At 38.8% G+C, this 24,513-nt stretch overlaps 1 protein-coding gene across 3 annotated transcripts in view; it reads right to left on the bottom strand.

The window, feature by feature from the left end:
• USP53 (ubiquitin specific peptidase 53) overlaps positions 1-12,687 on the bottom strand; it is a 29,890-nt gene extending 17,203 nt beyond the window's left edge. The window contains exons 1-4 of one of the 3 annotated variants that reach the window (XM_069012561.1): positions 12,642-12,687; positions 5,076-5,771; positions 3,296-3,388; positions 653-787 (exon numbers count right to left, since the gene is read on the bottom strand). In XM_069012561.1, the coding sequence (XP_068868662.1) occupies positions 653-787; positions 3,296-3,388; positions 5,076-5,219 (372 nt within the window). In that variant the 5' untranslated portion in view covers positions 5,220-5,771; positions 12,642-12,687. Of the gene's footprint in view, positions 1-652; positions 788-3,295; positions 3,389-5,075; positions 5,772-12,160; positions 12,340-12,641 lie in introns of those variants that run through there. The other 2 variants (XM_069012563.1, XM_069012562.1) reach the window with 2 other exon arrangements.
• Positions 12,688-24,513: the final 11,826 nt, after the last annotated feature.

Below are 24,513 nucleotides of genomic sequence, written 5' to 3'. Positions count from 1 at the left end.
CAGCACTCATATTTTCTGTCCCTCAGATCTGTTTCTGAAGGTTAATACTGGACGTGTTCAAGGTGAACATTTTCATGGTCTAACACAGGACCTCTTAGGAAGGTCCCTTTACCAGAGTTCCGTGCCATCTTGAGTTACCTTTAAAGGCCACAATCCATGGCTTGTGTCTTCCAATAAGACACTTCACTGAAGCAGAAGGTAACTACAGCAAGATCTTAAAGTACGCATTCACTCTTGGGTAAGAAAATGGAAATCTCTTCTGCAGCAAAATTCAGCAATGAGCTGGCCAGTTGTAACACACTGTATCTCAACAGCCAGTGATTCAATACTTGGAGGACCAGACTATATATTCAAATCCATAGGTGCTTCTCCTGATAACCTTTCTCTCCATCACAACACTTCTAGTAGTGACTCAGAGTTCACCATCCTCACTAACCTCCTGCTCTGCCTGAGCTACAGAGTTAAGGGAGGAAAACACGGAACAAATGCAAGGGTCCTCCATCTCCCTTACCTGACACTTACTCCATGTTGCCCTAAACTGGCACAAAGAAACTCAGCAGGATTATATTATTTGACTCCTACCCATGAGGCTGGAGCGACCAAACCCACTAAACTAACATACTTCTATTCAACTCTCACAAAGAACACTTACAAAGCACTCTGCTGCATCATCCATGAATCCCAGCTGGAAACGCTGCTCATCCTTGAAGCTTTCTGCAAGGGCATGTCTCATGTTATCTGACGGGAGGGCTTTTTCTCGACTGTGTTGGAACTGTGAAAAGATTGCCTAGGAAGAAATGTAATGATTACTTAGCTTCATTAGTCACTTGGCTAGACATCGTGGTTCTACACAAATACATAATTTCTTGCATAAATATGTAAAATATTTATATTTATAATGCTTACAGACCCATGTACCTTTCAAAATTACTGTTTTTTCTTCAAATTACTATGCTTCTGTGTTTTGCTACTGATTCCTCTATAAGAAGTTATTGTACTAAACTGAACACTGAACCTGTAGAATGACAACATACAGGATATAAAACTACAAGTGATTGACTTGTGCTCCCAGAAGCAACACAAGCCCTGTTCTGTATATAACTATATAGCTTTTTTAATTTGGCCACTGGAATAGCAGTTCATCCATATGTATCTCATGTTTACAGAGGTGTGTATTTCTTAGGGCATAATGTAATACCATTCCTGATTCACTATATAATGTAGTATTTACTACTTAGGAGGGGAGTACATTTTTATTAAAATTATGGATATGCAAAACCTCCCATAAACAAGATAGAATGCCGATAATCCTTGCTATGAAATTAGCTCAGTGCTGAACCAGTGCACATAAAACAAGAGGAAAGGTCAATATCTGCAGTTCTGGAACATGATAATAAATTGCACTTGGTTTTTAATTCATTTCCCAGAAGAGAGAGTTGGCTGCTACTTTTCTTTTTGGCAGAAATACCCATCCAAGTGAGCTCATGATTTAGCAAGTAAGGGAGGTTGATTCTGAAAAGAACTGAAAGTTAAAAGCTATTAAATGAATTACAGATTTGCAGATATTTAAAGGTGTATTCCCAAGTCAAGAATTCTAAGTCAAACTTTAAGGAGAGCTGAAGAGACTAAAGACAAAGCAAGTCAGGAGAAGCCATGTAAAATATAAATAAGGATATGCATTCTTCACATAGACTTCCTATGGTTAAAATCTGTTGGATAGAAGGCAAAGATATAACAGATAAGCAAAGTTTCAGTGCTAACAAAAAGTAGTGTTTTAACCATGATGCATTCCGGGGGGGGGGGGTCTCTCAAATATTTGATCTTCCCTCTCAAAACAAAAAGCATGGACTATGGACAAAAATTCAGCCACTATCCCCATGTAAACATTCAAAATGAAGTTTTAAACAGCTCTGCTTTGAAAACATTTATCACTTCTCATTTTGGCTGCTAGGTCATTTTTTGGTACAAAACATAGCTTTATATGTCCTGCTAAAAAAACCCAAAACCAAACCAGTACAGATAAGCAGTTGTGCACATAGGTATGCTCAGTTTAGTGGCCTGCATAGCCAGAGTCCCAGAATTTATTAGCTGTGCTTTTAGTTTATAGGAGAGGCTGACATAGATAAAATATCCTTCATTGCTGAACAGGTAAGAAGGGTTAAAATAGCCCAAGACCACCAAAAAAACACAACCCAGCCAAAAAAACCCACCCAAGTCACAAACAAGTCACTGTTTATCCTCATCCAGTGTATATATTGCATGGAAATGAAAACGTTCAAGATTCTGAACACAGAACAAACAGAATTACTCAAGCAGCACCTCCAAAGAGCCAAGAAAGCAAAAGCAGTAGAGTACAGAACAGCTGGGGACAGATACTTCCAAATGAATTAACTACTCTTTTTTGAGGTCAGTACATGGAATTAAAGATCACAACTGCACAGTTAAAAAAAATCCCACTTTAACCAGCTCTGGGATAGGCAGAAATACCACTTTGTATCAGTATTCTTGGGAGTACAGTATTCATTCTACCAAAATGGGAAGATGTCAGCCCAGGCAACGAAAGACATCCAGGCACAGTGAGCCATTGGGATAAATCACACAAGATGCATCAGGGGAGTAACAAATCCCTCAAAAACAGATACTTGAACAAATAAGAAAATCCCAAAATTCTCAGTTACAGCAGCCTCATGAAGCAGGTGAAGATAGTGTATGGCTTTGGAAGGTGACTTAAAGTGATGCAAAACCTAAAGTAAAGCCATCACCCTAAAGCAGAAACAAGATTTAACCTGAAAACTCTTGGTATGCCCAAGCTATGGGTCAGCACTTTAAGTACTGAGAAAATCAAGTGCTTGGCACACAAAACCACCCTTATGCATTTTTTCATTAGGAATTTTATCACTTATCAGGCAGTAATATAATTATTGTGAAGAAAAAAACCCACATATATTCAAACACTGTGGGAAAGATCAAAAGCAGATGTATGCAAATAAAAGAGAAATATCTCCAAGAGGCAGCTAGAAATTTTAAAAGACAACATAACTCATTTGAACTGACAGAAATTTTATGTTTAAGCAGACTAGAATTAGGGTACTGTAAAATTTCTTCATTAAATACAAGAACATATTTCTGTTACAAACACCTGTTAAAAACTACCTTAAATCTAAACTGCTCCTTTACACAAGAATTCCTCAGTCACCCAGGAATAGGTATGATACAGACACAAATCAAAAAATAATAATTTAAATTATTTTTCCCCTCATTTTGCAATATGGTTCTTCCAGAATTTTTTATTTACCTTTAAAGCACAAAATATGCAGGCATCTCCTTGACACACGTGTCCAGTTAAACCTCTTAAACTTCGTCGAAATATGTCAAGTTGCCATAATACCTATAAAAACAAAGAAAAATAAGTCACCAGTTCTGAAGGTTCTTTGTTTAACACAACATACAGTAGATTTTAATTGTTTTCTAATTTCACATCACATACAACTTAAGTACCTATATTGCTGCAAGAATTATGGTTTTTTTCTGTTAGGTAAATTGTGGAGGTAGAAATGAAAGCTTTACAGTCACCATTTAAGATTTAGATCTGTCTTTTAAACTTTGAAACAATGTAAAGAAAGAAAGAGCTGAAGTACTCTCAAGGAAACAAGCAGCAACCTAAACTCTGTACAGGGATTGTAGCAGTTTTCTTAAAGCTCTACGTAAGAGTTAAGTCTATACTACATTCTTATGGCCTCTTACTAAAATGATTGCTGAACTACATTTGTTTTTCCACAGATCAAAATAATCCTGGTGCTTAAACAGGTATGTTTCTACCTCTTATTTGTGTAAATACCCTGCAAAAAGGTAGCAACAGCTTGGCTACACTACACTGCTTTCAATACCTAACATCTTGGGTACATACAAAGTAGTTCAGAAAGTTGTCCATTAAAAAAATAAAAATACAACCCCTAAAAATGAGTTGTCAAGAGGCACAGTAAGACAACAGCTGCAAATCCCAGGGGAGAAGATATTCCTATCTATAAATACAAAAGCTAAAATGAATTAGGATGTACTGGAAAATGAAAGTCCAAAGCTCAGTACTGAAGGTTGAGCAGAGGTTAAAAAAGAAAGAAAGGAACACATTCCTCCTTGTAAAAGGACAGTCACCAACCATCCACCACCATTTGATAAACAGCATTGGGTTGTGAAGTTGTAGGATTGTCTGAAACTAGAACTAAAAATTACTTAGGGCTTCATTTTAGGGCACCTAAGTGAAAGTAGCAGAACTGCATGAGAATATTAGGTCATGCAATTCCCACTGGATGCAAAACAGCAAACACTCTACTAAAACTACAGTACATTTTTATTTTAAATACATATCGATACCATACACACCACATAGCTATACCTCTCATATCTCCTAGGTTTAAATCTGTGCCATTTTAAACTCATCCAATTTTTAGGAAGTCTACACCTCTATTAAGCCCTCTGCCAGTTCGAGAAATAATTCTGTACAATTTAAAAACATTCAGGTCCAAAATCTGAGCATTACAAAAACTACCTCGTTATAAAGAGAATTCCAAGTCATATTTCTTTGGTAGCAAGTGTATCTCCTACTCTAATTCCACAAATCTTTCCTAAGATTAGAATCAAAGCTCTCACTATATGTGCATGTTCTGATATACTCCAGTATCATAGGTTCAGGTGCTAATTCTGAGAAAATGGTATTCTAATAAAAATAGTGTCCTATTCAATACAAGTAGTAATGGTTGCCCCACACACAAAAAAAAAAGTCACGTAAATTTTTGCTGTTTGACAGAAATGTTACTTTTAAAATTCAAGCAGAAAGTTTTAAAGTTTTGACTCCTACATTTTCAAATACAAAAGGAAAGATTTTCAGATATTCCTGATACACGCAAATAAAATTCTGTGCAAAATTAAGTATTTAATACTCTCAATTCCTTAAAATTAAATGCTGAATAAAATTACCTTCACACAGTGTCTTCTTCCTACAATTGCCATTTTTGTTTCCCCCACACACTTTGGAAAGTCTGTTCAAAAAATGTTTAATAGATGAAGTCTTCTCTTACCTGAACAGCACTATTAAGAAAGCAGCTGTTTTGTCCAGGTTCGTTTAATAAGCCTTTTGTAGGGGCCAGAGACAGGATACTTCCAGGCTGATAAACTTTTCCAAGGTTACCCCCAGGTTTTCTTAGGAATTTCACCCATGCCATTATTTTTTAGAGTTTATAATCGCAATGTTCACGCTTAAATATTTAAGGATATGATGGGTGCAAGGCAAAGAAGGTGGTTCTACAATAATATTTCTAAAGTCATGCCATTCCATTCAACTCTGTGCAGTAGTAACCATCCACGGACTTAAGTCCACTCTCCATGAGCAGCTGTCAGCCATCCATCAGGATCAGTCTCTCAGTAAAAATAAGCTGAAGGAAGTTTTTAACCCTCAGTCTTAAAAAAAAAAAATAAATAAAGGTGTCCAGTTTAAGGTTAAAACATGTTAAAAGTCATTAGAATAAAAGTTCTTATTAAGCACGTTGCACAGTAACTGACTTCCTCCAGGGATATCAATAAAGTATTACTATAAATCATTAGTTGTATTATATTGAATGTTATATATATGTATCACCGAACTGGAAAGTTCTTTTCAGGTGTTATACTCCTGTTCTCTCATTTTGTTCCATGTTCTTTTTACTTCTAACTGTAACCCATGAAATATATTCCAGTTTAGAAGACTCCATGTTTATTTCATCCTCTTTCCAGTGAACCTGAAATAAGAAAAAACAGAAAGTATTAAAAAAAATAAAAAATGCTAAAGACCTAAATTAGAAAAGAGATCATGGCTAAAACAGCCTCTAAATCTAAAGGCAGATGAAATAGCCAGGAAAGATGAGAAGAAAAAACACCACCTAAAAATTGTTTCTAAAGTGGAAAAATTAAGTTATTTTATCTATCATAATTTACTGTCTTCTAAGTTTTTATACATCTCTAAAGACCAAAATAAAATTGCTGTAAAGGTTCTCCTAATAATCTGCAACAGCTTATAAAAAGATCATATAATACACAAGTTATTTAATCTTTAAATCTCCAAGTCTGCTAAAAACATTACCAAGAAACAAATATTTTTATTCAACACTCGAAAACCTAAGCTGGTTTTGATTTCAGTTCTATAGATGGATTGTCAGCTAGTACTCAGCTTTCAGAAGTTTGTACTACCTACTAAACACTACATAAATATGTCATTAACCTGGCTGCATTCTCAAAGCAACCAGAAAAGCAGTGCTAACAGCAAAGCAAGAACATTCTGGTTGCTGCCCTAATAACCAAATCCAAGATTTTCAAATTTCAACAATAAGTTATTTCTCCAGTTCTTGAAGGAGCATTTTTAAGGTTAAATGACTCCATTTCCAGAACATCCCCACAACCACATGTAAAGCCCAAGCAGTGATCCTCTCACAACAATGGATTATTCTGTCAGTTTGGCATTACTACATCACCCACACAAACATTTGAAGAAATGGCACAGAACAGAATGAATTTAAATAAATCAAAGTAATTAGGGTTGCATATGTGGGAAAGAAAGAAAGAAGAAAAAAAAGGGTGAAATTTGGGCCTCATGTTTCAACTGAGATATTCATCTTAGATTTCACAAGCATGTGACATACTGAAGACATATCAATATACTTCAAAACCTGCAGCTTCTCACTACAATTTTTTCTACTGTGTAAACCTTCCAAGATTCATAAGGAGCATTAAAAAACAAAAAAAGAATTGTGTAGTTGGAATACTGTATAAACTGGAAGAGAACTTTGCTCAGCTCAGAACAAGAAATGCCACATTCACAGAAAACCATTCTACAGCTCTCTAACACTGTACAGCTGGGCTATGTTGCTTTCAAAAATACCCGCAGGAAGTCTTGCACCCCTAAAACCAGTCCCCTTTATTTAAGAGAAATATTGGTACTTGCTTGTGTTTAAAAATAAAATCAATAACTGGAACCTAACCAAAACTCTCTTTTGCCCCATGAATAATCAGATGAGTTCTGTTTGTTTACTGATGTTCCTCTATCTCACCCGTAAGTAATTTGATTTAATAATACTGGAGATAGTAAGTGTGATTTGTGGCAGCACTGAGCAAGGAGTCTGAAATCTAACTGGAAACTGACCTTGACAGAACATCATGTAACAATTTTGTTTTCTTTATATTCACTTCAATAAACCCAGAAAGAGGAAATGAAAAGAGACTGTAGCTGGAAATGTGTATCAGTTTCAGATCTTATTAGAAATGCACATGTTGTTTTGGAAACAAGAGTTCATCCGGAACAATTTTAGATAATGACAAAGAGCATTCATTTACTAAGAACTTACAGGAAGTAATTTTCTCTTGCATTTCAGGGATGCCCTAGAACTAACACTCCATGCACCAAGCATTTAGCTGTTGGGCTAGGTCTCAGGAAAAGTTATAATGATTCCCTGCAAGAATTTAATTTAAAAATGTTTCTGGATTAGCTCTGTGTTACTGTCCCATTGCATTAAAATGCTTCCTGTTTTATTTCACGTCCACAAAGTTGTGAGTACAAATAATTCCATCTATCACACAATCTTCATCGAATAAATTGCAGAACACATTCATTGCACAATTTTCATATGTAGAAGTTCCACTGCACCTTTTTTTCTCCACTGCATCAAATACTAAGGTGCATGGCTTCTCCTTCACTAGTAAGAGGGGCACTGTAGATGAGCCTTCCAATGGTGCCATAAGCAATGGGATTAATTTGTCATCACAGCCTCTCCCTGAGGTGAGAAAGTCTATAGTAGCACCTTGTTTTGAAATTTACATTGTACAAATATCTCAGTTTTGATTTGAAAAAAAACCCCAAAACAACAAGAATATTATTCCTCTGCTGACAAGCCTACCCCCATCACAGATGGTTCCATAAACCAGAGAAGTGCTGCTGCTGATTCAGTTTTGGCTGCTTTATCTCCCATGAGTTTGGTCGAACTTTTAGGTGACTGGGACTTGGACCAGACTCCCATAACCTAAATTCAATAGTCAATAGCATTATAATTAGGACCTGAAGACTTCTTCCTTGTCTGTGGTAAGCCAGTGTTGCTAAGGGCACTGAAGCATTTATTAACCAGCAGGGTTTACCAGTTCTTTTTAAGTTCTTGGCCTGACAAAGGTGTGAGTGGCAGAGTATAGAACATCAGTCAGTTGCGGATGCCCCATCCCCAGAAGGGTTCAAGGCCAGGTTGGATGGTGCTCTGAGCAGCCTGGTCTAGTAAAAGGTGTCCCTCCCCATGGCACAGGGTTTGGAACATGATGGTCTTTAAGGTCCCTTCCATGCTAAACCATTTTGTGACTGAACCATACTGAGTCTTCAATAAGTGCAATCTTTTAGGAAAAGAGTTATTTCACACAGGGTTACTGACATGCTACAGAAGACTTTTAGCAGCTGAGAGTTAAAGGAATACTCTTGCCCTTCAGACTACAGGAACTGATTTTAGACAACTGTTCTCAGTTGTCTCAAAGACACTAAACAAGGGATATAAGCTCTCAAACCAACATCTATTTACCAGCCTAACTCCTTCTACCTTGCCCAATTTCAGTCACTGTTCTTCAGTCATGAGTGATCTCATCAAGCACTTGGCTACCCTTAGTCGTGGCAGCCTTACAGGACAAAATACATGCCTGTCAAAAATTTCTGGCACTTGCCTTTACAGCTTTCAGAACAACAAACCCACTTGTCGGCAGAACTGCACGTTATCACCTGTTTGGTTGGTACACCCCAGCACGTAACTGCGGCTGGCACAGACTCCTCAGTGTAAGAAGCAGTGTCACTGACGGAGCTTAGGAATCAGTGTAACTGATATTTTGCCTAAACAATCACTTTCTACAAGCACATTTGGGTTTAAGCATCTTTGATATCCATCTAGATAAAACCGATGAGATAAACAGTTGGCTCTGTGAACACTGGAACTACCAATGCCTGGGCTCCTGATAATTTTCTGTCTCATGGCTGAGTTCTTGCAGTTTTCTCCCCATTTGGGGCACAAGGCAACTTTGCTCCTCACATCATCTTACAAGGTCTCCCTTCCAGCCAGCTGCCTCTTTTCATGCACTTTCTAAGTACACAATCATCTTTGACGCTTCTATCCCTTCTATCAAATTGAGTGGAAACCTGCCAATAAGTTCAAAAGTTGTTGACTGCTTCTATCCCTGAAATTTGGCTGAAGAATAGTTATTTACATCTTCTCAGCTTCACTTTGCAACTACTCACAGTGTGTTGCACAAATTAGTAATGGTAAACCTTTCCCATGTCTAGTGCAGGGGTTACTTTTAAGCCACACAGCTTTTTGCTTCTGCTTGCAGTTCATGCCTCTGTGCTGAGCCTGGCAACCCCACCCAACAGTCTGACAGCTCTGGAAAATCAGTTCCTAAACTGATGTAACTTAGGAATTTGGACACAAGACAACAAAAATTGTGAAGGAACAGTGTTGAAATATATTATGAGGGAATAAAGCTATGATGGGAAACAACTAAAGATCTCTGCAATTAGCCAATACTATTAGGACTGGTGTTACTGTCTCCTCCTTAACAGAGTGAAATTCATCAAAAATTCAACAATTTGCAACTGCAAGAATTTGAGTGTTTTCCTTAGCTCAAAAGGTTGTCATTTAAAATTGCCAATTTTTGTCAACAGAACAAAAATCTCATTTGTATTGTGACAGTGCTGGAGGTTGTAATGATTTTTCTCTACATTTAAAAAAAAGAAATAAATAAACAGTGAAGCTGCTTTAAAAATGTAGAAAAAGACCAACATTTGAAAGGAGTAATCTCTTACACCCACCTCAACGAGGCTGAATCTTAATTTTTTTGGTCCCTGCACAGATCCTGTCCCTTCCACCTTTAAGCCCCTGTTAAATATATTTGTCAACAGATTTCATGCACCATAAGATACATGTAACACTTTTAGTAGCCACCAGTCTCTGTCTTCGGAAATCATGCTATTCACTTCAAAAGTTGTCACAGAAATACGTTTACAGGAATGCAAATTCTCACTATTTTAAACATCAGAGATGGAGAAAAATTTCATTAATAGCACTTACTTGCAACACACCTAAGATGAAACAAGAGCAACACTACAAGAAAAGGCCAATACCAGTATATGACCACTGCCTGGTATTGGTCTGACACATTCTTTCTCCTTTTGTTACTGACTCCAAAGTCCCCAAGACACCAAAGGAATATTTGATGCTATCTCCTCCAGAAATTCTTCCAAACAATCCCTGAAGATTTTAAACCCAGAGTTTTTCTATTTTCAATCTTCTATTGTCTCTTCTCAAGCCCTTGCCTATTTCGCTGTCCCTCCTATGCCAAACCACTGCTCCTGCACGTCACACTTCTCTGTATCCTTCCAGGACAGAGAACCAGAAGCATAGATGCTATCCCAGATGGCTTTTGTATAAGTGTACAATTTTTTCTTTAAGCTGTTCCAATAAAAACTTTCCTGTTTGCATCAAAACCAAAACAACAGGTTCACAGCTCAGCCTCCCTCATCTGTTAAAAGAGAAACCGACTTTAGAAATAGCTACAATGGGAACTCTGAGTAAAGATCTTAAAGAACACAAATTCCCGGCCCATGACACGGGCCAGCATTTACAGTGAATCATCACATAGACACTACGGAGAAGACTTTTGTTTCTCCATCTTCCTACAGCTTTACACATGATTTTTTCAAAGACTACAATGTACTCTTTCCTGAGCCTCAGAAAGATAGAATGTATCTTTACCGTGATAATTTTCACACTTGCCCTTTTATCTCAGGTTAATTGCCTTGCCTTTCAGCTGTTTGATCATTAACAGAGTGCAAAATACCAAGTTCTGCTCTTTCTTGAAAAGCTTTCTGATTTCTTAAGTCACCAGGAAAAAACGACATAAATGAGTTACAAGGAATGGTAACATGAGCATCATCTTTAAACCCACGCATATTTTATAGGCTTGACCAAAAAAAGAGAATGTTTTAACGTCTGAATCACTACACTTCATATATTTCTTCATGAATGAATCCTGTACAAACCTTCCTACAAACATTTCACTCAGCCTACACATCTACAATCCTGATCCAGCCTCAACCCATCATCATTTAACCTGGCCCCAACAAACTCCAACTTGTTTCTGCTTAAATCATGAAGTTTCTGAAGAATTCTGTGCATGGGTTTTGCTCCCATCACTACACACCTCAGTGACTAAACTGTTTTACTCTATCAAGAGGCATTGACCAAGAAAAAAAACCAAAGTGCTGCTACCAATACCTTGGAACATAGAGTAACCAAAACACATGATAGTGCCAATACCCTGTTGCACACTCAAATAATTTTGTCAGTAGCACATCATGCACACTGTATGGCCAAAAAAGATTCTGCACTAATAAGGCTTGATATGAAAGTCAAGTGCATATTTTTTGTGTTTTCACTGTCAACATACCACTGGTCAAGAATAATAACTTTTTATACAAGTAATTTGATGCTTAAAAAAAATAACCAGTAAATACCTTTTACTTTACAACAATTCGTTAGGGCAAGAAGGGATTATTTACCATTTGACAAGGCTAATTTATAGTCAGATTATAACATGAGGTCTCACTATTTTCACACCAAAAAACACCCATTCATTCTACAAGAAAAGAGCAGGTAATCATAAAATCAGTCAAGGGATTTTCCATTGCCTTGGGGTGGAAGGGGATACTGCATCATCAATCAGGCACAATACTGTTTGCACGATTAAGTTGTTGTTCTTAAAATAATGCTAGTAGCTTTAAAGTTAAGAAAGCTTAAGTGGTTTGGTGGTTTTGGTGGGAGGTTGCATGTGCAAAATAAAGCACTAAGTAGAGATATCTAAAACTCACACATTGCGGGAAGGGAAAAAACCCACGTTGAGAGAACAAGTCATGGTTCCTCTGAAAAGCTGTTTTTGAAATAATTTGCATTGAAAATCAAAGTAAGGGATATAGGTAAACTTAGACCAGATGCTAAGCAGGTTATTTGCATACATTTACATACATCTACCCACATGCCTCTGAAACTCCATCTGTACGAACACACAGCAAACAACTCTGCCTCCAAAACGCTGCAGACTGATTAAATTTCAAACAAACCTGTACAAACTACCTGTACTGGCATTTCCTGTTCCAGACAGCCTCTGGAAACACTCCTGGAGCACTCGCTGGTGGGCATGCGACGGGCGCGTTGAACATTAACCGCGCACCGCGGCTCGCACGGAGCCCTCACCGCCGCTCGCGGGGTGCCCGCTCCAGCTCCGCGCCACGGCCCCTCCGCTTACACAACGCGCGGGGGCAAAGCTGCCCGCGGCCCCGGAGCTGCCGCTGACCCCCACCCACGCAGCCCCGGCGGGGATTTAACCCCAGCCAGGGAGGAGGTGGCGGTCCCGTCCCCCGGCACTCCGCGCTCCGTCCCTACCTCGACACTGCGGCCGCCTCCCCCGCCGGCACCGCGGCCACAACCGTGCCCAATCCCCAGCCCGAGCCAACCTCTGCCCACTGCAATTTACACCCTGCCCGACCCGCCGCTCAGCCCCTATCCCACCCCCGGCTCAGTCCCCGCAGACCCCCGGCTCACCCGGCGGCTCCTCACGCAGCTCCTCTCCCGCCCCCTCCCGGCGGCGACTCCAGGCGCGGCCCCGCCCTCACGGCAACTTTTGCTTCCCCCGCTTCCCGCTCCTCCTTCGCGCTCCCCTCCCCGGCCCGGCACCGTCGCGCCTGCGCAGTGAGGCGGCAGCCTGGACGCTTTCCTGGCGCGGTATCCCGGATATTCCCGAGCCAGGGGAGGGAGAGACGGAGTGGGGGGGGGGGGGGGGGAGAAGCGATTGGAGCGTTGGCCGCGCCTTCCGCCGGCGCGCGTGCGCGGCGGGCGCGCGGGAAGGGGCGCGAGGCTGGGGGGCGCCTGAGGGGCTGCGGTGGCGCCTGAGGCGATGGGGCGGGAGCGGGATCGGGATCGGATCCTGCCGGAGGTGCAGGGGGAGCCGCGGCGAGGTAAGGGGCTGTCACAACGCCGCTTCTCCCTCCCCGCCTGGTCACTGTTCGAGGGCACAGTCGTCCTCGGTTTAAAGGGCGTAGTGGGTGCCCCTCAGGTACTCAGGTTTGGAGTTAACAACCCGTTAAAATGAGCGCGGCGGCGCTTGTTTTTTCCAGCAATTGTTTTCCAGTTCTCATTCCAGGATATCTGGCTGTGCACATTGGCTTTCCTTGAGATGCCCATGGAATAGCACTGGCAGAGAGTGGCTTGTGAGCCAAACCCCACGCAAGTGTACATCCACTTCAGAGTTGCGTTTGACTTCCATGTGGCCCAGAAAGATGCTATGTTATTATTATTATTATTTTATCTATCACCTGCCCCAGAGTCACTGCCCCAAAGTCGTGTTCCCTCTGATTTTTATCTGGTCTATTATTTCGGCTAGGGAGGGGTGTTTCCTTTTGTTATTTGGGATAGGAATTCCGTATCCACAAATGCTCATATTTCTAGTTGCTCAAGTACCTTTTATATTCCATTATTATGGTCTTTTTCCTGGATAAACATGTAGATTTCGCTAACACATTTCACATTCGCAATGATATTTTAGGTGCTACCACACCCAACATCAATCCTTGGCATATGCTGATGGATACAACTTGTATTTTTTCTCTTTCAGTTGCCTTTCTGATAGCCTTCTAGGAATGGAAAAGTGCTTCTGTGCCTAAGAGCGTGTTCAGTTCCCCAACAGCATCTTCTGCAATAGTAATTTAAATAATTTCCCTGTAAAGTTCCCTTTCTGCATCTACTTTAGGTCATCCGGGTTGCAAAATGACTGTGTGGAATACAAGGCACTGCATCAAATTAGCTCACGGCCTTAAATACTACATTTTTGTTGTTCTTGTATCCATTTTTTTTAAATGGATACATTTTCCTCAGATTACTTTTTGCTACTGTTTCTTCCATTAAATTGCTAATGTAAAAAGCCCACTAGCAAAACAGTTTTAGCAGGTTCACTCTCCAGTGTTTTTCACCAACTTTTTGATTTCGTGATTCTTTGGCAAGATTTTCATTATATTGTCCAGATTTTGTGATAGATAGATAGATAGATAGATAGCCAGCCCTGTTTTTCAGTGGCCATTTGTGTACTCATGTTCATAAGTTGGGGTTACTTAATACAGGACTTGTATAAAACGTTTTTTCTTGAGGCAGAAGATGTCATAGCCAGTAACTGATCTATATATATACTTTTTTTTTAACAGATACCATATTTGTTTGCCTCTTGTTTTCTTAAAATTTGCCTAGAATTTGTGATTTTTTTTAAAAGGGAATTGGATATCTGATCCATTGTTCTGGGATTCATACAGTGTCTTGGCACTACTTTTTTGTGTAGTTCTTTCTTAGCTGTTTATTGATAGGTTCTCACTAGAAATTTAAGGGTAAAAACATGTTGAAAGTCAGTGTGTTAACATGGTAATTAAAAATCTAATTTTGTGTTTGTGCATCTTGTTATTGTACACTTACAAAAAGCATTCTGCTCATTGTTTTGGGTAGTGTCAGTTCAGTCCTTGATGCCTGCATTACTTCTTTGCAAAGCCAGTCAAGCAAAGGCATCTGTGTGTCCCAAAGTGGGATTATGACCTCATTCTGATTATGACCTCATTTTGATATCTTTGTTTTCCCTGAACTCTGCTTTTTGTGTTTGCCTCTGCCCTTTCTTCAGCACAGATTTGTTTTTCACCACTAATCTTTAGAAGTCCCTCAGGATTTATATTGGTTTCTTCTGTTCCTTTTTTTCTCTCCGAGTAAGTGTGGTCTGTGAGCTTTAATTATAGTATATTTTAAGAATCTCTAGCAGTGAATGTTAACAGAGTCTTCCACACACAGTTCAGGCAGAGAATGACGCAGGTGCAGCACAGGAAGCCCTAAATGAGGTAGCAGAAGAATGTTAAAATTAGAATAAATGGTGCACGTACAAAACAATGCTACCAGGGCAAATGGTTTCCTGCTGCCGTTTGTGGCAGTACAGGATATGTGCTAGGCATGATGCAGAAGAATGTTTATGTGGGTTTATAAGTACACTTTGGTAATATTAGTAACATAGATTGTTACACTGGAGAGCTGATAGAGTGCTGAAGAGGTGTTAAAATTGGAGGAGAAGGGTTGAAGGCGGTGGGTTCAGGGTGTGACATATCCAGATCCTTAAGCACATCCAGGGTTTGGGGGTTTGCACATGTTCCTTCCAGGGTAAAACACATTTATGGATAGTTACGTGCCAAAAGAAAAGTCTTAATGTAGTTAGGAGACATCAAAATGTTGAAATGTAATTGCATTAAATATTTTTTTCTCGGTGCTGCTGCAGGCATCACACATCATTTTCATGAGCTGCAAATGTGTGTTTTACAGATGCACACAAGGGTTTATTTTTGTGTTACAATTTTCCTGTTCCAGGGTCATCTCTAATCTTGTTGCCAATGGCTGATCTGTAAATAAATTATTACTTCTTCCACTGAAATAATTATATTGTGTCAGGTTGTGTTTGTTTTTTTTTTTTTTAATCATGTTTTTATGAACATTTTCATACCTATAGCTGTACTGGAACACCTATTCTCTAATTTCTTTCATATTTCTTCTTAGTGCTTGGAAGATCTTTACAACCTTTTCAATCAAGTGCTATCCTCTTCATGTTCAAATGTTTCATAAAAAATTATGCCTGCTCTAATTCTTCTTGGAGGGGTAGAATACTAAAGTTTGTAGGGTTTTTTGTAAAATAGTTAAGCAATGTTTTATTGAGTCATTGCATTGTTACTCTTGTCTTCTGCATGGATCTTTCTCCTTCCTCATGAGCTGTTTATCATGTGAAGTTAACTTTGTGTACTTAACAGGAACTGTGTCTGTACTTACTGGAGTGTTTTGCAAAAAGGAAATTAGAAAATTACGTGTAGGGTCTGAGGCAGAAAATTCCACAAGCCAATGCAGAATTTAAGGTGTGGTATATTGGTTACATCTCTTTTTTAAAGTATTTTCACTGCATTTAATTCAGCACTACACATTATACTGCCTGTTATGGTCCAGTCTGTTTTACTGACCTATCATAAACAATTTTTATGTGATCAAGTACCATTTAGCATTGACTTTAAGACACTTATGAGATAATGCCATTTTAATTGAAAAAGGTGTTTCATTCCAATGAATGGGAGCTGCCATTGTGTTTTTGTGAAGTAATTACTGAGTTCTGAAGAAAGTGTTTGAGGCTGTGCTACTCTTCTCAGGAGAAAAAAGGATAAAAAAATCATTCTTCTAGAAGAAAATGTAATTTGAAAGATACGAGGGAGGGACACTGGGCCCTATTCTGCATAGACTGTATCAGGGTAAAGTTTCATTAAGTAAGGTAAGGGTTACTTCAGAATATGTGATTTCTCCATGTTCTCTAAGCCCTTGGGGTATTGTCAGATCATATGTTTAAACAGTTCTGCCTGGAGAGGAAAAAAATTCTTTCAAATTCCAAGATGTTGTTGCAATTGCTTGTCTTCAGGAGCAGTGCTTTTTCACTGAGTGATTCCCTCAGTGCTCTGCATAATTCATCAAGAGTTAAGGAAAACACCCTGGTAGGAAGGAGAGCCATAAAGGTGGAGAAGAACCAGAGAAAAGGTAAATAGTATTTTTATTATTTGTGACATAAAATAGCAATCATATGCATTTGCTATGGGTTCTGAAGGGGACTCCTAACAGCACTTTAGCCCAAGTTCTCTAGGCTGTATGCTCAGCTGTATTGCCACAAAAAGACCCAAAACAAGAGCAGAACAAGTGAAAAATACGTCTTCAGCTTGCAGTAAGGTACACGAAGATGTGTTATCCTATGGGGAACTTTGCCTAACTATTCCAGTGCTCAAATCTTCCCTACCATGAACACCTTATTCCCACAACCTTTCTTTTAAACACACTCTAGCAGTGTTTTCCTCATGTAGTCTGCAGCAAGCAGTCACATGAAGCTTACTCATCCAATTGATCTCATTCCCACATCCTGCATAGAGCCTAAAATTTATACATGGAAATTGACATAAGAAGACATGAATGAAAGAAGGAGAAAATGGATCCTATCTGGAAAAAAGCATCACTGGCTTTTTTCATCCTAAAAGCTCTAAGTGAAACTTCAGAAGCAATGAGAGTGTTAAGTGGTGGTTTATTTTAGCTAAGTTAAAAAAAACTTCCTAGCATTTCTGGTCAAGTTTGATCTTTTTCCTCCTCCTCTCAGTTAGCTGTGGACACTTTCATAGAGCACAGCTGCCTTTTTTGAAGTTTTCTTCCTGTAGGTGCAGGAATAAACACAAGATATTTTGCTCTTATTCATTGTACTTTAGCATGACTATACAATTTTTCCTGGTAGCTTTCAAGGGCTACAATGTTCAGTGGGGTGGCAAAAGCAGTTTCATTGAAGTCATCTAGAATTTCACCCTGAGAAAAAGAATCATTGGTTTGCATTCTTCTGCAGACTTTTTGATGATAATGGGCCTGGAACAAGGTCTCTATGTTCTTGATTTTTTTCATTTTTTAAGAACAAGAAAAAGGGTGGGGGTTGCATAAGTCTTGCAAATGAATATTTTTCCTCTCGGATGATCCAATTTCCAGTCCAATAATCTACTTCTGTGGAACGACAATGCAATTGAAATCCTTTCCTATTTTAGGACATTCTGTTTTTAAAGTTAGTTGCTGAAACAGTCGAAGTATAAGAAAACTCTATGCATGCTGTATATATCTGACAATTGTTTGAAGTTGCGTCCTCATCTGGGTGCTCTTGAAAAAATAAAGTTTTTATGATGATCTTTGTTCATGTTGCATCAGTCTTCAACAATCCTTTCAAGTTTCCAGGTCTCATTTATGGCTTCCTCCTAGGATGTAAACCAATAAGAATGGATGTCTGCAACAGAAAAAGAAAAGAAAGAGAGGTCTGATTCATACAGACAACTTCTGTGGTTGAATTGAACTTTCAGGGTGAAACTCAATGTGAAGTAAAATGAAAACAAAAGAGAAGAATTTAGTGAGTATAAAATTAGAAATAATACAGTGGCTAACATTACATAATATATATTCTGTCTCATTAAAAGTAAAAAATACATTAAATACTTAAGATAATAGAATTCGAAAAATGTTTTGTATTTTGTCCTGGGTGAGAAACTGAGCATTATTTGATTTAAAATACATGAGTTGAGTCCCTTCTTCATGCATCTCAGTCTATACCCAAGCAAAATGTAACAGGGTTAAAACACAGTATATTTAAAATGTGGTGACTTCTTAGGAAAAAAAATGTGGAAGGAAATAGGATAAAACATTTTTTCTGCCATAGACAGACCATGCCAGACTTGCCTACTTTCTTTCTGTGATAAAGTAACTGCTTTTCTAGATAAACAAATTTGTTACACTGAAGAAAAGGGGAATTTTTAAGGTAAGCGTCAGATGGGTGAAGAAATAGCCCAGAGGAAAAGGTGGCAATATCTTACACGTAATGGCAGGGGGAAGTTGTTAGAGCTCTGTCCAAAAATGGATATTGAAACTCATAGTGTTTAATTTTTTCATTAGTGATCCTGGCACGAAAACTAGAACTTGCTAATGAGCTCTGTTGACATCACAGAGTTGGGAAACAGTCCCTGTAGGGTGATGTCGTACCGAGCTAATTGGATGACCTTGAGGAGTAGAGAAATAAAATGGGATACAATATAAAGTACAAGGTTGTGTGTTAGAGCCTAACGGCAAAGGCTCCCTGATAAAAGCTCAGAGCTTGTCGTATGGAAGATGAGAGAGTTTGAAAGAAGTGGGTGTGTAAGCCAAAGACAGAGTGGCTGTGAGTCACTGATTTGATGCTACTGTGGAAAATGTGAATCCAGTCACAAATAAATTTAGCCCTGTACTTCTTGTACAGATAAAACAGGACTAATGCCATGTGTTGTACATGTGGCTGGTGAGACCTTAGAACAGAACAGGTCTGGAAATCCACATGCAAGAAATTGAACTTAGAAGGGTTGTAAAAATATGTTTTAAATCCCTACTAAAAGAGAGCAGGGGACAAAAGATTAAAAGAACTTGAATTGTTTCATCTGGACAACTGAAGCATAAAAGACCTTACAGTCTTTGAATAGACCAGTTGAAGCAAATGTGACAGTAAAGGAAGCGTGTTTTAATTAAAAAAAAAAATGTATTAAGAAATTACTCTAAGATGGGTATGACCAAATTTAGATTGGAAGTTAGAGGAAAATGTCAAAGCCTCTAAACATTGCTAAGACAAAATGTCCTGTGCAAGGAACACATTCTAGAATAGAACTGTCTTCATCTCACAGAATGCTAGAGCTGCAGGTCTGCTTTACTGCTTCCTTCCCACTGATGCTTCCCATTTCCACATTGTCCTTTCTTTCTGCCTCTCTTTTATCAGCCATATCTGAATGAATGATAAAGTGACATCATTAAATATAGGGAGACTTTTCATTTGGAACTGTGTGTATGGTATTGCTTCCTTTTCAGCAACGAGACATTAATGTAACGTATTTGCATCACTGCAAAACCCGGCTAGGAAATAAGGCACTTCCATTTTAGTTCAGCTTGCTCTTTTCCTTCCTTTTTGTACAGCATGTTCTTATTTTTACCCTTGCCAGCAAATAGTCAAAATGTTCTCATTAAGAACTTGAGGAATGACATAGTGCTGGAATCCGTTGCCGGAATTAGGCCTTACTTGGCTCCTTGACATACAGTAGGCCAGCCTAGGAAGAGCCCGTCATGCCTCAAATGTTTGTTTATAATCATTTGTAGTTACCTTGCATAGTCATCTTTCTGTAATCTGGAGGGTGATGACCACAGTAACTACTGTTTCAAGTTAGTATTTGCCTAGATTAACTGGGCTCTGCAGACAGTCTTCTCAAAGGAAAAGGAAGTGGAATGACACCCTCAGGGCTTCTGCATGGCTGCCAGCCTTCCCACTATGGGGACTGGGTATGGTCAGCCTCCTGGCACCCAGGATAGCCTCAAGATTTGAAACTTTTTAACTTTTTTTCTTTTTTTTTTTTTTTTTTTTGTTTCTCTGGAAGATAACTATTCACATGTCCTTCAGAACTCCAGAGAAATCCAGTTCTGTTATACCTTCCATGCAAAGCAGCCTGAGGGCATTCCTGTGCTAATGAGTACAGCCAGCTCTGAACTGGCGAAGTTCAAGCTGTTCTTTGTACAAACACCGTCGAATATTTTAATCTCCATTTGCTTTTGAAAGAATAGTTGGCTCACAATACCAGGGCTTATTTTCACTCTTACAGTGATTTATAAATCCTCTGCCTCTTGCAAGTGTTATTTAACTTTGTCTCGCAGTGTCTTTGTGCAGTAGGGGAGTATTGCAAATTCTGGGGCAGGTATTTGGAATGAATAGTCTATTCTCAGGAAATCCAATTTCCATCTGAAAACAAAAGGGTTGTGAATTCATCCTGAATTTTGTTTATAGTTTTGTCCAAAAATAACAGTCAGAGAAGTTATTTGGACTTTTTAATAGCTAAAGTTACATCTTTATTTAAAAAACATCAAATACTAATACTTTTATTAGTTAGAGTCTGCCCATTGCAGAATGAAATCCAGTATTTCAAGTAAAATGAAAGTAGAATGTTATTCTACATTTAATATTTCTTGCATTCATTATATACCATAGCTTGGAAAATTATGTATGTACTCTTGTAGCCTATTTTTTACTTTCTTTATTTTTACCATTTTTACCATGAAATTCATTCTTTAACATGAAAAAAAAAGCAACCCAAAAAAACCGAAAAAACCAAACCCCTGAACCCCAAACATACAATAACAAAAAGAAAGGTTTGTATGGCCTGCATTAGTATTTCTGTTTTATTAATGGGAAAACTGAGGATCAAGTTTTATATGTTGTATTCTAACCCAAGCTCTCTGTATAGGATCAGGAGTCTTGCCAAAGGCATAGCTGAAGTCAGGCTTTTGTGTTCCCTGCAGTGCCCATATGCTGTGTGGGAGGTTTAAGTTAACCCTGGCTCTCTCTGGTTCCAGCTTACATTTAAATGTTCCCATTCCCATGTGGTAATTGATTTTCCTCTCACTGCTCCCCTAATGGATATTTTGATGTAAATTAATGAATATTGGTACTAACGGCACGTGCTAGAGTTGACGTGGTACTTTAATACATGGGTTTGAGGAGACAGAAAGTATTTCATAGGACTGACAAATCCTTCTTTCCTGGATCTTTGACAGTGTCCAGTAGAAGATATTTATAGAAAGAAATGGGGTAAACGGGGAGTGATCTTTCTCACACACTTCCTACGTTCCAGATGCAGATCACATAGTAGCCATTATCCATAACAGGCATAGTTACCTCTAGGAAGTTGTTTGTCCTGTTTTGAAGTTATTAATAGTTTTTGACCCATAGCATCTTATAGCACCAGGTTCCACAACCAGGCATTTCTTGAAAAAATATTTATTCCGTTAATTTTAAAGTTGGTTACTTACCATTTTATTAAGAGTTAGTTTGTTCCTGTGTTATTGTTCTCTCATCATCTTTTCCATACCATTTGTGGAGACCTCTGTCATAACTTCCTTTATTTGTGTTGAGATAGTTTAATTACTGTGTCCTTGCAGTAAAGTTTCATTTGTCTTTTTTTCTGAGTCTCCTCTATTGTACTCTTAAACCATGCTAGCTTTTTATTTTGGAGAGAAGGGTTAGAGCTCTGTAGTAGTTTTTCCTTACTCTGAACACTTAGTCTGCAGGCTGTTTAAAATAATGTATTATTTCCTTGAAAGGATTTCACCCTTTCAGTTACTTTTTAATTTCCTTTGAGTAAGAGTATTTTATATGCAATTTTTTATTTCTTAAACTGTATCAGTATGCTGACTGCATTTTGTAACTATTTTTTATCATCTATATTCTAACACCCAGTTACATAACAGCTCTGTGGCAAACACACTATTTATAAATCATTTAGATCACTTTTTATTTGGTTTTGAACAGTATGTATCCTCTGGGAATAATGAAGAAGCTGGTACTACGTGACTTGTCAGCCTTATAGGGATTTTCTTGTGTTTCTGTCTAATCTGATTATAATTTATGAGCCTCACAACGAGAAATTCGAATCTAACATATATGGGGGTTTATGCTTCACAGTCTTAATGTATTTCAGGAAGTTTGTTTTATCCCATTGGTTTAGGTGCTGTCCAGAATATTTTGTGCTGGTTAGTAAGGCCATCTAAGAGCTGAGGTAGAGTGCAGACTATTCATGTCTGGTCTGAAAATAATTTTGAAGAGATCCTATTAGATATAGGCTTGTTTTTCCCTGCATTTTATTTCCATGCAGTTTCCCAGAGTATTTCTAAGGCATTATTAGGGTTGTTAGCACTTCACCAGACGTAAAATGCAAAACAAACTACATATATAGTTAGGCCCAGCACTATAATCCACAATATCCATTCTGGTGCTGAACACATAGTATAAATTCTGATTACAAATACATGTTTAAGACGAAATAAATACCATGGTGAAGTTCTGTCTGCACAAAGGGCAATGCCAAAACTTTTCTTTGATTTCACTGGGATTAGAATTCTGTCTCCAGTGTGTTCTTCCTGCTTCTGATTGAGACAATGTGTATTAAATTAATTTAAACACAGGGATACTTTGAGACAATAGAATACTCATTTATTTCCACAATTGTCAGTTGTATGGATCATGCAGGAGGGAAAGCAGCCAAGACATGCTGACATAGTTAAGATTTCTCAGAAGGGACCATGCAGCTGATTTTTTTTTTCTCCAGAGCAGACAGTACAGGCCATGAACCCTGACTTTTCATGTCAAAAAAGGTTCAAGGTGCATATGTTTTAAAAATCTCTTATAGTCATGTAGCTATTTAGTAGTGTACCTCTCTTATTTATTTTTTCTATACTGTGACCATCGAGTGTTTTGTAGACGGGGAAAGAGCAAATCTATTTTCCCAATTCAACACATTTTTAGTGAAAACATTTAAATGAATTTTTGAGTTCCCTTTATACTGCTGCAATGGGTGCCTTAATGTAAATAAAAATGAGGCAAAAAAGCCTTTGGGAGCTAAGACTTTTATTCATTTTTAACTGTATATTTATTCTTACCATACTTCTGCCTTTTCACCATACTCTTCAGTGCCTTTCTCTTTTTGAAGAAAATTCAAGTATCTTGTGATAAAATGTACATGATGTTATATGCACATTTCCTGAAATATTTATAAACTTGTGCTTGTTTCTGTTTGTGTAAATCTGTTACTTGTGTGTTTTCCCATTCAATCTGTCCTTGCAGCTGGATGTGTTACAGCTAAAAGAAGCTTTTAGGAGCCCCACTGCAGCTTTCCTTTAGTTATAGGATGCATTTCAAGTGCAATATAACAGTCTGAAAGAATAAATGCAGGTGCTAAAACCCACTGAAGTTAACAGCGGATTTCTGAATTCCCAGTCTTACCAAGAGATGTTCCTTTGGGGCAAAGGAGTTGGTTTTTGGCAGAGGGATTTGTTTATTGCAGTGGGACTTGCACAATGAGGCTCCATCCAGGCTGATGCAGCCAGGGAACATTCCTGGACACTGGCACTGGCTGCTCCGTGCTGTTGAATGCTTAGCACATTGCACAGCCCTCCCTCTGCCAATTAGCACTCTCCCAAACCCTTCCCAGGCATGGCTCAGGAGTTTAGCATGGCCTCTTCCCAGCAGGTGGTTTGGCAAAAGCCCCTCAGTACAGGAGGGTTGAATGGCGTGGCTGGAGACTCTTCCCTGCCAGCTGGGCTCCCATGGAGTGGTGTGGGCCCATGCCATGGGCCGGTGTGCTTGTAGCTGTCTGGTGGCAGAGCTGGGAGACAGGAGGCACAGAGCTCCTGTTCTGCTGTTAACGACTGAAGCTGAGAGGTGAATCAGAGCTACCGGGTTTGCTGGGACACAGCTCCTTTGAGAAGTCTCAGACAACGTAAGGACTGTCGGTGATTCCTGTTGTTTGAGCCATCAGCTGAACACGTGCGTAGCAGGCTCAGTGCCTCTCAGCCATCTGAAACCTCCTGAGCCTGTTCTGCTCCAGTGGATCCATGGATGAATAGGAGACTAAGGTTGCCATTGTGTGTGCTGTGTAAGAAGCAAGGTGGCATGCTCTGCATGTATAGGTTGTTTTTACAGAGAGTACAGTAAAAATGATGTATCCCCTCTTCACAGTCCTCACCGTGTATGTGCTATGCACCAATTTTCTCATATTTCTCTTCAAATAGGCTTATGAATGCTCATAAAATACTAATTCCTCCAGAACTTTTTTGCATTACACCTCACCATAGATGTTTTCTTTAATCTTGCATTTTTACCTTTGAAAAATTCATACTTTTGTTATAGTCCATATAATTGTTGTACAATGCGCACAGTTAAGATTCCCAAACTAATCCCTTTCTAGGAAAGTGTTCTTAGTCAATGAGGTTGATTTTTTAAAGAATTTATTTCTTT

The sequence above is a fragment of the Aphelocoma coerulescens genome, chromosome 4, assembly GCF_041296385.1.
Source record: "Aphelocoma coerulescens isolate FSJ_1873_10779 chromosome 4, UR_Acoe_1.0, whole genome shotgun sequence".
Lineage (NCBI taxonomy): Eukaryota > Metazoa > Chordata > Aves > Passeriformes > Corvidae > Aphelocoma > Aphelocoma coerulescens.
The sequence above is the reverse complement of the archived record's forward strand: the minus strand, read 5'-3'. Positions and strand labels throughout refer to the sequence as shown.